Source organism: Vicugna pacos, chromosome 11 (assembly GCF_048564905.1).
Source record: "Vicugna pacos chromosome 11, VicPac4, whole genome shotgun sequence".
NCBI lineage: Eukaryota > Metazoa > Chordata > Mammalia > Artiodactyla > Camelidae > Vicugna > Vicugna pacos.
The window spans coordinates 72705842-72722277 of record NC_132997.1 but is presented as its reverse complement, the minus strand read 5'-3'; the positions used below and the strand labels follow the sequence as shown (position 1 = coordinate 72722277).

Below are 16436 nucleotides of genomic sequence, written 5' to 3'. Positions count from 1 at the left end.
CATACGATTGTTCACAATATTCCTTTTTTATCCTTTTAATATCCATGTCATCAAAGAGATGGCCCTCCTTTCATTACAGCTTGTGTAATATGTGTCTTCTATCATTAAGGGACATAGCCTGGCTATGGGTTTATCAGTTATACTGATGAACCTGCTTTGGTTTCATTGGGTTTTTCTTGATTTCCTGTTTACAATTTCTGTTCTGACTTTTATTGTTATTTTTCTGTGACCAACTTTGAATTTCATTCCTCACTATCACTGATCTCAGTATTTCCCTACAGGGGTGAAACTGCTTCTGGACACACTTTCTTTCACTTTCAAATCCAACCTAAATTGACTCTAGGTGACATGAAGCCAAGAGAGCTTTTTCTCGCATTCCCTTTGTCATTCTCTGTGCTTATCATTATGAGGACCAGCATGATTTCTATGGATTATTTTCTTTCATTTCTTACCTGTATTATACACAATGGAAGGAAACTCTTGAGCCCTGGCTCATGAAGTTATGCTTTTTATTTTGCGCATGCACAAGAGGTGGTTCTGCATTGGCATACACCAATCGTCTTGTTCGATTTTGTATAGACTACGCAGTACTAGTCAATATTAGAAATGTATTAGCTGTGTGACGACTGAAAGCAAAGCAAGGTTACAAAGCGTGAAGAATAGCAGACACAATGCTGTAGTGAAACTGCTCAATGATGAGAGGAGAGGTCAGAGAAGGCATTCCCAGGCAGGTCAGGAAGAGGAAAGGAGATGAACGATTCCCCAGATAAGGGAGTTGCAGACAGTATCACAGGACAAGCCTGATGATCGTCGCTTCCTCACACAGGAATGAAGCAGAGCTGGTAAGGAGGTGGCACGGAGGCAAGCCCATTGACAATTGGGGTGGTGTCAATGTCCTTTGGGTCAACCAGAGATTTCAAGGTAAAGTTTTGTAAAATTGTGGTCAGGAACAAAAACAGCTCCATGCGGGCCAGGCCCTCTCCTGCACAAATCCGTTTTCCTGAAATCAACAAGCACAAAGAGTACACAGTCCTTAAAAAATATGTTTCAGGCTGTCGGAAAGACACTGTGCAGTAACTATTTAATGAATGGTTGAATGGATGGATGGAAGGCAGGACAGTTGGATAGACGGATGGACCTAGGGTAGACACACATGCTATCCATAGAACTTTGTGTCTTAACAGGTGTCCTCCTTTAAGTAGATTTTTATTGAGTTTTGGCACTGTGCCAAGTCCTTCATTTAGTCTCATGCAATTAGACATTGTATGTTTTCACCAATCTTGTTTTTCTCTAGAAACACATAGTGTAGTTGTATTTTCTGTTGTCAGTTTGGTGTTGCCATCATCTTTCTTTCTGTTCCTTACAGCCTGTGTTCCCTGCTCCAGCTATACCTACTCTTCATAGATATTAAACATAGCATGAAATTTCATGTTTTATAACACAGGGTTCCTTTTGGTTAAGATGCATTTCTTTAGTATTTTCAGTACCTAGCTCAAATTTTCTCTCTGAATTTCAAAGAACTGGGTCAGCTCTCCAAAGGTCTGGGAATCTAGGGTGTATCATGAGGAGGGCTAGTGCCTGGGCATTGGGATTGCTGTTCATAATCATGGAAAAAGAGCAATTCTGCCAGCACCCAAGTGGGAATTTATGTAAGGTCCAAGTGACCCCCAAAAGGTATCTTGTCCTCTGAAGTAATGAAAGGAAATACTTGTTTTATTACCTGCTGAGAAAGGCATGAAGTACTCGGTCTTCTTAAAGTTGCCACTCTCATCCAGGAAGTGGCCAGGGTCAAACACCTCTGGGTTGGGGAATTGTTTGTCATCGTGCAGCACAGAAGTCAGCGATGTTAATATAGTCGTGCCCTGGAAAGAACACATGAAGATAAACTCTATTACAAAGGAGTCGTGAAGGTGGAGGAAATGTTATAAATTATCTGTTCTGATCTCTGATCTGTACAGATGAGGAATCCTCGGTCAAAAGATGGACAGTAGCATTTTGAGTCAGACAGAACAAGTAATAAACAAGTTTAAGATTAGTGGTAGTGATACTGTGAACTTGGACTTCAGCTGCATTTGAACCACTGGGTACATGGGTCCTAGGCTGCCAGACCTTCTGAATCCATCTGCTTATCACCACATGTGACACTGGGATATGTCCCCACCGGGTGCTTTACTTTATCACTTCAGTTTTCATTCATATCAAATGTGGATTATGGTTAAAAATGGAAGCTTCTGATAGTGGTTGAAATTTTTGGAGTTTTCTGTTTAAAAACGGCTTTTAAAAATAGGCATGTGATTTAATAATAGCGTCTGTGATAATACAAGTGTAATAAGTACTGCTAGTGTTTATCATCGCTGTGCGGACTGTTTGTGTTAATTTTAAAATATGTGATAGGGTCATTACAGATTAATCCTAGTTTAGAAATACATAAAGGATGATAAAATTAGAAAAATCATTTTACAACAATTCTGTTTAGGATCATTGATTTTTAGCAACTTATCTGTTAATGCTAAAATTGTTGGGTGAGTGATACATCTGATATTTACAAAGTCTTAGTACTATGCCCTAGATTTTTATGAAGTAAATGTAAAAAACCCCAGAGTTTTGTTCATGGAGAAATGTTGCAGATACTGTTTCATTATGTGAACAACAGTGTATAAGCAGTAATGATGTAAGTGACATTATGTGACTTCACTTCTGCAATGAATTCAGAGGGATATACAAAGCATATATGTGCTTCTCCTGCAGAATCATAGCTGATATCTAATTTCTAGAAAACAATCACATAAAACCAGCCTGAGTGATATTTTACATGACTACTAGCCTGGACATGTCTCAAAGTGAAATGTACGGAAAGGAACAAAGAGGGCAAAGACAACTGATGACAGGAGGCGAAAGGGTAAGGGTGGCCAAATTTCATGCTTGTTCCTTGGCTGGACACTGAATTGAAAAGTAAGAAAAACCTGTAAAGGATATTCCAGGAAAGTTGTGAAGTTGGAGATTGAACCCAGGACCTCGTGCATGCTAATCATGTGCTCTACCACTGAGCTTTACTTTATACCCCTCCCCCCATGGGAAATTTTAAATACAGGATGTACATTAGATAATATTAATGTGTCAATGATAACTCCTGAGTGTAAACGATATTGATCTATATACACAAATTGTTTTACTCGGATATACATATTGAAGGATTGAGGTGTTGACAGATAAATGAACAGATAAATGGATATAATAGTAGATACATATATAAGCTCATATTTTACATATATCTGCACATGTCTTTAACGTTTTTAGTTTTAAAAGATTTTTAATGCAAACTTTGAGGAAAATTGCATTCCTTAAGTTTATCATATAAGAGATCTATAACCTTATTTTTTAAAGTACCCATGTTTATATGTTTCAGTACATATTTTTTTGAAAATCTACCTTTAAGATGCAAAGGAAATTACAAAGCCAATATGTTACCATCAAACGTTGCTTAACAAATGGGTATTTATACAAAATTAAGGAAGGATAACCATTGCTCAGCAATGCAAGTAAAAATTTACCTGAATGGATCAGTGATCTGAATGTAAGCGCTAGGACTATCAAGTTTTAGGAAGAGATAATGGTAATTCTTTGTGACCCTGTGCTGGAAAATACACTTTAGAGAGGGGGAAAAAAAGAACCCTGTAGAAAAACCAGCCTGGTGTATTGTAAGTGTTCTTTTAGACAGTCTTAGATATTGACAAATAACCATCACCGTGCAAGTACACTCTGCCTCCTGTTTTTGTGCAGATCGTGAGCTAAGCATTGTAAATTGAAAAAAATCAATGAGAATAACCTTTTGTGACACATGAAAGTTAACTGAGATCTAAGTTTGAATTTCCATGAAAACTGGGATATAGCCATTCTCATTTGTTTCACTGTGTCCTGTGGCAGCTTCCATGCTCCAGTCGCAGAAGTGAACACTGGCATCAAACACTCCAAGGCCTCAAAGTCTGAAATATTTACACTCTCGTTCATTATAGATAAAGTTTACCAGCTCCTGCTTAGACCATTATCTCTGCCTTGCTCAATGACTCCAGCTTGGGTAGAACAAATCACTTACTGGTAAAAAGGTAGAATCAACTACCCAATGTTCATATTTGTGTACTGGGATGTCCATGCAGAAGACAGTGCCCATTTGCAATATACACACTGGGAATATGTATGACAATACAATACTCATTCCCTGATACACTGGATTTGAGAGATGGGCAATCCCATTCTGAGTCCTAGTGGATTGTTTCCATTTTCTTAGAAATAGAAATAGAAAGAATTTTGATTAAATATTACTTTAGACCCCAATATTAAAAAAGAAAACTCTGTTCCTCACTGTGTTGTTTGGTGAAAAAAGTGTGGACTTGGAGTCATAACCCTTGTAGCAAATCTGGGATCCTTGAGACATGTCCCATAATCTCTTACTAATTCATCAATTCTGTCTTCTCCAAAGATTGAGATTAGTACTTGCAGCCTTACCCATCTCATTTCTTTCTCCAACAAAATACAAATGTCATTATACTATTTTCTAATTTTAATAGTAATATGTCTTGCCTTCAAGTAGATGAGAGTAGCTTGCAGCATACCCACTAGAAACCCTGAGTATATACAGAAATTGTGTATTAGAAAGCATTAGAACTCTGCTAAACGAGAAATTTGTCTTAATATTCCGTAGTTGGGGGAACCTCAGAGTGGTCAGCTGACACCTCAAGTAAATTTTAGTCTGTGTCAGTGTCCAAATTTTACTCGAAACAGGAGATATTTACATCATTCTGACTGCCTAGTAGGAGAGGAATGAACTCTCTGAAAGAAGATAAGCATCTCTGAAAACTCTGCGTTTTTTCCACATATATAATAATTTAATATTAAACCAAGAGTCATTATGCATTTCAAAGACACAACTAAGTGGCCACAAGTAGAAGACAGGAAGGCAATTAAAATACACCCATATAAGAAACATTTCTCACTTCATATTGTACGGCCAACATTATCTTGATATCAGAAATCTGACGAGAAAATTTTGAGGAACAAATGTCATAGGCCAAAAATCTCCAATGACTAAACAGAGAAGTCCTGAACAAAATGTAGCAAATCAAAGCTAACTTTGTGTGTGTGTGTATACTTATTTATATTTAGTAGGAAAATTTAGACCAATATATATAACTGTACAAATAGGTGCAGAAATCAATAGGAAAAAAATTGTGTATCAATCATGACCAAACATAATCATACATAATAAGAGAAGAAGGTAAGCTTTCTTAATGTGATTTTAAAAATTTACGAAAATGTACATAAAACATGCTAAATAGGGAGATGCTAACCTCCCCTCTCCTGTAGATCAGAAATGAAACAAAAATGATACAAAGATATTAACCCAGATACCAGAACAATGTATGTAGAAATTGTAATTAATCTGGAGACAAATTACTAGCAATGATTATAAATGTAGCAAGTTTCCTACAGAAAAAATCATCAAAATGATAAAATTATCAAAATGATAAAATTGATTATATTTCCATATTCCACAAAAAGAAATGGAAAAGACAATAAAATATTTATGAAAAAAACCAATATTAAGCACCTAGAAAAAAAAAAGAGTGGCAAGTCAGTGCACTGAAAAAAACCTGAGAAAATTATAAAAGCTCCCCCAAATTGGAAGTATTTTTCCATATTAATTAATTCAAAGATGAAAGAAATCATGGTGCTGTGTCTTTCTAAATAAATCTAATGTCATCCTGAAAAAATTCCAACAGAGCCTTTCAGTAAATTGAGAACCTGATACTAACATTTGTTTGAAAAGGTAAACAGCTAAGATCAGAGAAGAAAGATAAAAGATGTAGAACAAATTTGGAAGACTTACACTACCAGCTGTTAAAATCTGTTATAAAACTTTATAGACCTAACTGGAAATAGCACACAATCCATCAAGCTGCCACACATGTAATTTTGGGGCCTCTCTCATGTTGTATTCCTAGAGGATTGCACCCTTACTGTGAAAAGGGGAATTTCAAGACCCCTGAGGTCAGGAGAAGAGAAACCAGTCTTACCTTCGGGATGACGTAGTTTCTGAATTTAATGTCATGGGTCACCGCATGGGGCACGTTGGTGGGGATGAGGTCAATGTATCTCTGGATCTCGTGCACCACGGCATCGGTGTAGGGCATGCGGCTCCTGTCCTGAATGCAGGGGCTCCGGTGTCTGCCAATCACATGATCAATCTCTTCCTGGACCTTAGCTGATAAGAGACAAGTAAGACTGATGGAAAAAGAGAAATGTGCCTCCCACATTTGCATACCATTTCAGGGATACATGAGGCATTATGAAGGTGTCCCAACATCATTGTACACATCAGTTATGTGACCAGACTGTACCTAGGCATAGAGAGGATCATTGCCATAATGTAAATACATATAAGTCTCCTACAAGCTAGACTCAAGATACATCTGTACATACCTCTATATTAACCTACATGATAAAACAAATGATGAGATGTTTCCAAGTATAAACAGAACATATAGTCAAGACATTATTGTCCTTGCTGAAAGAAAAACAGAAATCTGATATTAATTTCTACAAAATAATATAGGACTAGAAAAGTTAAGTTATAACGCATGTGTTTTAGTATATTTGTATATCGTGTGTGTGCAGTGCGCAGTGGTAGTCTCCTCATCTTCCAGCTTCCCACATGCCACCACCCTGAATATGCTAGCAGTTCCTTCTGAAATGTATGTTCTATTTCTAAATGATGACTCACCACTTCTATTTTCAACTTACCATCCTCCTATGTGTGATAAGAATTTTCATGTCCATCCCTACCTCATACAAAATACACATAGACACACACAATTCCTGTTACTCCATTATCCCAAACATACTTAGACCACAATCTTTGGCTGTTAGGATATTCATTTCAATATTGTTCTGATTGCATAAACAGGGCTCCCTGATAAAGAGGACTGATTATGTTTGTTTCGGTACATTCTTGGACTTAATCATGTCTCTTTATTCAATTTATAAATTTCTGTATCTTGACCTCGAATTATTTCCAAATACTCAGGTAGGTATTCCCAATTCCGTATAATAAAATTTTCCTATTTTTAGGAAGCCTCAGATAATCACTTCCCTTTTGTTTGCTGTCTTCCTTCATACCTGCTTTATCCACCTAATCCATTTTGAAATGGATATTTTTCTAGGCCTGATATTTAGCAACAGCCCCGACACTTTCATTGTCAGTCATGAGTTCTGATTCCTGGAGCATATGACTTCCTCTCACATGACTTCAGGTGAGAAAGGGAAAAGAGAGAGAAAAATTTTGGTACAACTGCCGGTCTGAAAAGATCTTTTTATTAATACACAGTTGGAGAGTTGCTCTTGAATTCTGATGCTGTTCTAAATCCTAATCCTTGACATGTGACCTGACATGTCTCTGAAAGAATTTATAATTTTCTCTGTAATTCTGTTGTTCTGAAATTTCATGACCCTGTGTCTTGGGGTGGATGTTTTTATTTCATTCACTCTACTGTACATGTTGAGAGAATTTTCTATCTACATGGCAAAATTTGGAGGTCTTTTCTCTCTCTCACTCTCCAGGGCGAATCTCAGGTTTACTGTGAATTTTGTCTAGCTGCTTAATTTCAGGAAGCAGGATAGAAAAAGGAGCTCAGAGTCTCTGAACCCAAGAAGTGAATTTTTACCTAACCTTTCTTTTCAGTTGTGCACCTCCCTCTTTCCCCTACCTCTGCCCAGTGTCCCTGAGTGTAAGTCCTCTTAGTTTCAGTTTCTCTAGAGAGTAAACTTCTCTTATCCTACTGGGGAAAAACAATCACCTGATAGAAGGGGTTGTCAAAGGGACGTGGCAGGGAGAGCTACCTTTATCAGCCTATATCTACCCACACTGTCTTCGACGCTTGGTACTTCCAAATATGAATCTTATAGGATTGTAGAGACGTAAATTATTTCTTCTCATAATGTAACTTCCTTTTCTGATGTTTAGGTCACAAGTTCGTCTCTATACTGACTTCATTATCACCCCTCAGTAAGCTGTGTGTGTTCAGACATTTGTTAAACATTTGTCAGCTGTTTCCTGGCCTCTTCTTGTCCATCTTTAAAAGACTAATTCTCGTTTGTAATAGGTCATAGTCATCTTAGAGGGGTCCTGACACAACAAGATAGTGTTTCTAAATTGCTATGGATTAGTATCACTCTTTAAATGTACTTTTGTAACATAATGTTCTTTGTAAAAAATAAAATGATTGATCACCCTAAATTCTCCTTTTGGCAAGCAGTAGTTTTCTAGAAACAGAATTGTGGGCCACTAAAATACCTTTATCGCATCTTAAGCCTTAATACAATAAATTCTTGTGAATGTAACATTTGAGAGCACTTCGCAGAATGTGGACGTTATCTCAGGCAACCTCACCAAATTTCTAGGATTTCCACCTATGCTTCAATGAGGAGTGTTTCTGTTTTCCACCCCTGTTTAGAACACTGCATTTTCAGAATGAGGATAAATCAAAGTGACCTTTCCATGATAAAACCAGTGTGCAGCCCCAGGCTAATTAATGCCCACTGTGTCTGCTACAAATAACCTCAGAGAGTGCTTTATTACTTTGCTACCTCCCACAGTGTCTTCACTTCTCTCACTCATCCTCCTGTGTTATGTAAAGATGTCCATTATTATCCCTTCATTAAATTTCAAAAAATTAAGCTGTTCAGAGATTTAAATTTAAATACTTCCCTGTGAGAAACAAGGTGGAAGCACTCGCAGTCTCTTTCCAGTATCTTCTTTGAAGTTACCCTTCCCACCATGTTGGTCATACCTGTGACCTCTGGGTGCTTCAGCAAGAGGAGGAGACCATATCTCAGAGTGGTGCTCGTTGTCTCTGTCCCAGCTCCAAACAAATTAGATATCGTGGCTAACAGGTTTTCAACAGTGAACTCTGATTCTTGATTGTGTTTTTCCTAGGAATGATTTGGTAAAATTATTTCACAAGCTAATTTGCTAGCATTGCTGTTAATCCAAAAGTCATACTGCTTTAAGGTTAAGTCAACACATAAACTACAAGGTACAGTTATAGGAAAAACTGCTGTATGATATAACAAAAGTACTGTAGATGAGTTGACTCAAGTATCATTTTCTCCTTATTCCTCACTTGCCTTAAAGTTCCATTCATCAGCCTCTTTTGCATTTCAGTAGGCTGTGCAGCTTACTTTTTGCCAGTAAGATATAAGCAGAAGCCTACTGGTAGCACTTCCTCTCCTTCCACCTGAAAAGAAGTGTTTGAGGGAGTTGATAGAGTACACGTCACCTTGGGACAGTAGGGCTTGATCATGAAATAAGGCTTATATTCTAAGTCTGAGTGAAGAAGAATGGAAGGTGTTTAAAATTCTAATGTTTTGGGGGTTCGGGACTATCCCTTACAGTGACAGATGACAAGCCTCCTTGTATATGAGCTGAATAATCCCACTATTTGCTAAAGCCATTGTTAACAGTTTTTCTCTTACTTTTAGATGAATACAATCTTAATTAGTAGAAATAGATAATTAGGGCTATGTCATGAAACATATTATAAGTTGAGTCAAGACTTCATAATTCTCTTTTTGTTAAAAAGGTATAGAACTCAATATTGTCTGCAGACTCACCATGAAGGTGAAATTGTGCAAAAGCTAATATTGTAGTTCAACCTAGTAAAAGAGAATGGATGCCCAGAGATAATACAGGGCCATCACTATTGTATTCCACATGTGATGTAATAAGCAGCTTGGTCTAGGAAATAAATATGAGAATGAATGAAATATACACTTGAAGTGCCACTACAGTCATGAAGACAGAATCTGGGATATTCACTTCCATAAGGAAGAGGAGAGTAGGGGTAATGCCAAGGGTATCAGACTGACTGAATGGAGCTGTCGTGGGAAGTTGGGAGAGACAGCAGTTGACAAGTACAGGTAATGTTAGTTTAGGAGTGAGGAGATGATGTGACATGGAATAGGTAACAACAAGCAGTCAGTTTTATACTGAGTGGAAAGGATCATTAACATGAAAAAAAAAGTATATTTTGCACACATGTCACTAGGCCAGCATTGATTTTATGATGCATTTATAGTCTCCAGAGGTCCAATGCCATGTCTAATATTAAGTAATAAAGAGAATCAAGGCAGACTCAACACTCTGAATTTGTGTACTTGTTAGAAAGAGCCATCTCCCTTGGCTCTACCCAAGCTCTAAGCTTGTCAATTAACAAGTGTTCTACAGTCGAATGAGCAGTGCACTCATAAAGCAATATTAGTATTTCCATTACTTGAACTGGATTTGGAGATACAGTGCTTATGTGCATATAGCCTACCAGTATTAGGCTATACAAAAGAATGTTGAATGAAATTAAAGAAAACGTAGATAAAGAACACTCCTTGACATAGATTAAAACATGCAATATTTTTATGATAGCATTAGTGGATTAGCATCACAAAGATGGCAGAAGGAAGTTTCACAAATCAATCTGTTCACTGAAACAACTGCTGGCCATGCACAAAGTCTCTGAGCAACTCTTTTGGTACTCTGGGGACTAAACACTTGCAGCTGATGTGCTTAAGTATAAATGTTGATACATCTATATCTCACATACTGGCTAACATTGCTCATAACCTAGTTCAAAGTCAGGCAGTTATGAAAAGTGTAGACTGTGTTCTAGTACAGCTAGTCAGTATAGCTAGTAGGTCCCAGAGTGGGCAACAGGGAGCACGTTTTTCAAAATTGGGATTGTAGGTTTTGATCACTGAGAGGCTGGCACGGAGAATAGCCATTGTTTCAATCTCCAGGGCTTTCATTGAAAAGATAAAGAGAATGCCATCTTGTACTTTTCTGTTTTCTTTAGCTCTAGGTATTTGAGAGAATGCCTGTAAAGTCACTACTTTACTATAGAGATGACAGAAAAGAGAGTCAGGTGCCCACAGAGGATAAGAAAAACAGTCTTGGCAAAAACGATTTGGAAAACTTTCTAAACAGATGAATGATTGTAGTCTTCATCAAGTAACAGTAGCAGTTGTTGGAACAGGGTAAAGTCCTATTTTCAGAGTTATGCAATACAATATATTAAATACTGTCTACTCAACAGAAAAATTACAAAGCACACATGAAAAACAGGTGATTATGGCTCATTAGCAGCTTTAGAAAGTTGACACAAACCATTGCTGAAGAGGCCCAGACACTGGACTTAACTAGATAAAAAGGTTAGGATATATGTCTTAGATCTCTCAAAGAGAGGAAGGAAACCATGTGCAAATCACTAAAGAATATGAATAAAGTATAAGAACACATAAGGAACATCAATAATGAGAACATTTTAAAAAGGAACCAAATAGAAATTCAGGAGCTAAAAAGTACAATACTTGAAATTAAAAAAAAATTTATCAGAAAGTTTCAACCACAGGCTGCAAGAAGCCCAAGAAAGAAACAGCAAACCTGATGATAGGACAACAGAAATTATCTAGTCTGAATAATCGAAAGAAAAAGTAATAAGGAAAAATGAACAGATCCTAAGGGACCTGTGGATCTCTAAATAAACTGTAAAACTTCCACTTTATTGGAGTCCCAGAGAAGAGGGAGAAGGAGCAGTAAAAAAAATGTTTGAAGAAAGAATGGCTGAAAACTTCCAAACTTTGGTTACAAGTGAATCTACACATCCAACAGGCTAAATAAGCCCCAAGAAGGATGAAACCGAACAGACCCACAGTAAGGCACATTTTAATCACAATGTCAAAAAGCAAAGACAAAGAGAGATGTTTAAAGCATCAAGAGAGCAGTGACTCATCATGTACAAAGGATTCTCAATAGTAGAAACAGCTCATTTTTCTTCAGAAAGTGTGGAGACCAGAGATTAGTGGAAGGACACATTTAAAGCCCTGAACATAAAGATGCCAACCGAGAATTCTATAACTGACAGAACTATTACTCCATAATGAAGGAGAAATTAAGACATGCCCCAAATAAAGGGTAAGGGGATTCCATTAATAAATCTGCCCTACGAGAAATGCTAAAGGAAGTAACCTTTTAGGGTGAAATCAAAAGACACTAGATGTTAATTAAAACCCACATTAATAAGTGAATATGCTTGTTGAAAATAACTAGGTAAATATAAAAGCTAAAATTATTGTAGACTAGTATGAATCTCTTTATTTTCTATACTGTTTAAATGAAAAATGCATTAAACAATCATTATAAATATATTTCTAGGCACGCACCATATAAAGATGTAATTTGTGACACACAAAAAAATAAAACGGGATGAATTTTGATGGGAGCATAGTTAACATGCAATTTCAAACTACTATGGAATCAAATCATACTAGGTTTTTATGACTTTAGGATGTTAAGAACAATCTAAGAAATTACGTAAAAATACATGCAAAACATTGAAGAGGAAAAAAGGTACACTAAAACAACTGATCAAACAAAAATTATAGATATATTGGAAGAATTGAGAAGCAAAAGGCATTGGGGAAAATATCAGAGCAGAAGTAAATCCTTCACTATGTCTAATCACTTCAGGTTTTGAAATTCATAAGTTAAGACAGATATTGAGAGAATACATTTTAAATTGTGTATAGAAATATTCCATTTATGATGGAATATAATATAGCTATAAAAAGGAAGGAAACCTGCCACTTGTGAAGCATGGATGGGCCTTGAAGGCATTATGCTAAGTGGAACAAATCAGGATGAGAAAATCAAATATATGACCTCACACATGCAATATAAAAAAAGCACTGAACTCATAAATATGGAGAACACATTGGTAGCTGCCAGAGATGAGGAGTGGTCAAAATGCTAAAAATGGGGTCAAAAGGTACAAACTTCCAATTATAAAGTCAGTCAGTCTTGGGATGTAATGTATAGCCTGATGACTATATATTGCATATTTCAAAATAGCTGAGAGAGTAAATCTTGGAAATTCTCATCACAAGAAAGAATGCAGTTACCTGTGCTAATAGATATTAACTGGACTTACTGTGGTAATTAATCACTTTGCAATACATGCATGTATTGAATTCTTATGTTGTACACCTGAAACTAATGTTATGTCAGTTATATCTCAATTTAGAAAAGTGTACATTATTTACAAGAAACTCACTTTAGACCCAGAGATGCAAACACGTTAAATCAGAAAGAAGGAAAGAGATGTTGCAAGCAATGAGTAGCCAAATAAAGCAGGAATGGCTATATTAACATTACAAACAATAGATTTTAATCAAAAACAGTTGAAAAGAAACAAATAAGTATGGGATATTTTAGACTCCTTAAAAAAAAAAGATAAAGTTGAATTCATCAGGAAGCTATAACAATAAACAGATATTTGTACTAGACATAAGATGCCAAACTACAGGAACCAAGCTTTAGAAGAACTGAATGAATAGGGAGTTGAACAAGAATAGTAGGAGACTTCAGTACCCAACTTTCAATAATGCATAGTCCATCTAGACAAAAGATTGACAAGACAATGTAAGACTTGAACAACACTAGAATCAACTCTACTACCAGACACATAAAGAGCACTCGTCCCAACAACAGCAGAATACACACTCTTCTCCAGTGCACATGTAACTTTCTCTATGGTAGACCATGTATTAGGTCATAAAGAATTCTCAGTAACTGAAATAGATAAAAATGATACAGACTACCCTCTGATAACAGTAAAATGAGTCTAGAAATCAACAGTCAAGTGAAAATTCTAAATTCATGAATACTTAAACATAGAAAAATAAATCTGATAATTCCACATGTGAAGAGCGTAGAAGTTTCAGTTCCATTCTAAGAGGGAATAAATTGTAAATAACTCTTCTAGGATCCACGAGAGGGGTTAGGACCGAGGGAAAACCGCTGCTTCCAACATTGGAGAAGTTGGCAGGGAAATGCAGGGAGTCAGATTTAACAGAGAAGAGCCCCACGAATGGAAATCAGTGCCTGGGAAGGAAAACCTAAGTCATAGTTGAGAAATTGCTGACAGCTCAGTGTGGACAACTCTGAGAGATAATGCACAGGGAGCCCCATCCTACAGGGGCCACCACAGTATTTTGAGGTTTACCTCCCGGAGGTTGACCAAGTTCTCACAGTAAATACTGGAGAAAAATCCCTTCATTTTTCCAGCAGAAGGAGGGCAAAAGGAATGATTTTTAAATGTACTAGAGCACTCAATTCTTCTTAAGAAGGCCTGCCCTCAAGACAAACTAGATAAAAAAAGTCTCACCTGCTGGGGTTTTATCAGACCCTAACTGACCTGAGGGAAGGGAAATATTTAATCCAGGTAGCTCTAGCATTCCATGTGGGAGAAGTGAAATACCCAACTCCAGCCCACTCTAGCTATCCTGCCCCATGTGGAGAGGGAGAAAAACACTGAGAAACCTACGTAAAGTTCAGAGTCCAGAGGCATAGGCTCACTCAAAGTCTGCAATCCCTATTAAAATCACTGCTGCCTTCTTGGCATGAATTGACAAGTTTATCCTAAAAGTCACATGGAAATTTAAGGGACCTGAAAAGCCAAAACAATCTTTGGAAATAACAATGAGAGATATTCTTAATTTCAAAACTAAAAACAAAGCTAGTAATTAAGGCTACCAAATGATGTGATACTGGCATAAGGACTGACATAGAGATTATTGAGTTGAGAGGACAAATAAACACTCGTTTTCTTGTTTACTGAAGGATAGTCATTACAATGTATCAATTTCTGGAGTACAGCACAATGCCTCAGTTATGCATATACATATATTTGTTTTCATATTCTTTTTCATTAAAGGTTATTATAAGATATTGAATGTAGTTCCCTGTGTTATACACAAGGACATTTTCTTTAAGCTGTATTTATACACAGTGGATATGATTTGCAAATTTCGTACTCTCACGTTTATCCCTTCCCACTCTCTTTCCGCTGGCACCCATAAGATCATTTACTATGTCTGTGAGTCTGTTTCTGTTTTGTAGATGAGTTCATTAGTGTCCTCTTTTTTTCTTTTTTAGATTCCACATATGAGTGACATCATATGGTATTTTTCTTTCTTTCTGGCTTACTTCCCTTAGAATGATGATCACTAGGGCCATCCATCTTGCTGCAGATGGTATCACTTCATCCTTTTTTATGGCTGAGTAGTATTCCATTGTATAGATATATCACTACTTTATCCAGTCATCTGTCAGTGGACATTCAGGTTGCTTCCATGTCTTTGCTATTATATATAGTGTTGCTATGAACATTGGGATACATGTATCCTTTTGAATTAGAGTTCTCTCCAGATATATGCCCAGTAATGGGATTGCTGGATCATATGTTAAGTCTATGTTCAGTCCTTTGAGAAGTCTCTATACTGTTTTCCACAATGGCTGCACCAAACTACATTCTCACTAACAGTGTAGGAGGGTTCCCTTTTCTCCACACCATCTCCAGCATTTACTGTTGGTGGACTTTTGAATGATGGCCATTCTGATGGGAGCTGATAACTTGTTGTTTTGATTTGCATTTCTCTGATAATTGGAGATACTGAGCATTTTTTTCATGTGTCTATTTGTCATTTGTTTGTCTTCATTGTAGAATTGCTTGTTTAACTCTTCTGTCCATTTTTTGCATTGGATTGTTTGTTTTTTTATTATTAAGTTGTATGAGCTGTTTATATATTCTGGAATATATAAACTTTGTCAGTCACATCATTTGTGAATATTTTCTCTCATTCTGTAGGTGGTTGTTTGTTTTGCTTTTGGTTTCCTTTGCTGTGCAAAAGTCTATAAGTTTGTTTAAGTCCCATTTGTTTAATTTTCCTCTTATTTCTATTACCTGGGTAGACTGTCCTAGGAGAACATTGCTAAAATTTATGTCAGAGAATGTTTTGCCTGTGTTTTCTTCTAGGAAGTTTATTGTGTCTTCTCTTACATTTAAGTTTTGAAGCCATTCTGAGTTTAGTTTTGTGTATGGTGGTAGAGAATATTCTGACGTCATTGATTTATATGCTGTTGTCCAGTTTCCTCAGCACCACTTGCTGAAGAGACTGTCTTTTCTCCATCGTATATTCTTGCCTCCGTTGTTGTAGTTTGTCTGTAGGTCTCTGGGTTTATTTCTGGGCTCTCTATTCTGTTCCATATGTTTGTTTGTATGCTAATACCACACTGTTTTTATTACTATAGCTCTGTAGGATTGTCTGAAGTCTGGGAGGGTTATGCCTCCAGTTTTGTTATTTTTCCTCAGTAATGTTTTGGCAATTCTGGGTCTTTTGTGATTCCATATAAATTTTAGGATTATTTGTTCTATTCCTGTGAGAAATGTCATAGGTAAATTATTGGCGCATTAAATCTGTCGATTACCTTGTGCAGTATGGCCATTTTAATGATGTTGATTCTTCCAATCCAAGAGCATGGGATATCTTTCATT

At 36.7% G+C, this 16436-nt stretch overlaps 1 protein-coding gene across 2 annotated transcripts in view; it reads right to left on the bottom strand.

Moving 5' to 3' along the window:
- Positions 1 to 548: 548 nt before the first annotated feature.
- Positions 549 to 16436, bottom strand: part of LOC102535318 (cytochrome P450 2C18-like) — a 31516-nt gene continuing 15628 nt past the window's right edge. For both annotated transcript variants that reach the window (XM_072971661.1, XM_072971662.1), the window contains 4 exons: positions 8844 to 8985; positions 6072 to 6259; positions 1721 to 1862; positions 549 to 1000 (listed from right to left, as the gene is read on the bottom strand). In XM_072971661.1, coding sequence (XP_072827762.1) covers positions 819 to 1000; positions 1721 to 1862; positions 6072 to 6259; positions 8844 to 8985 — 654 coding nt within the window. In that variant the 3' untranslated portion in view covers positions 549 to 818. The remainder of the gene's footprint in view (positions 1001 to 1720; positions 1863 to 6071; positions 6260 to 8843; positions 8986 to 16436) is intronic.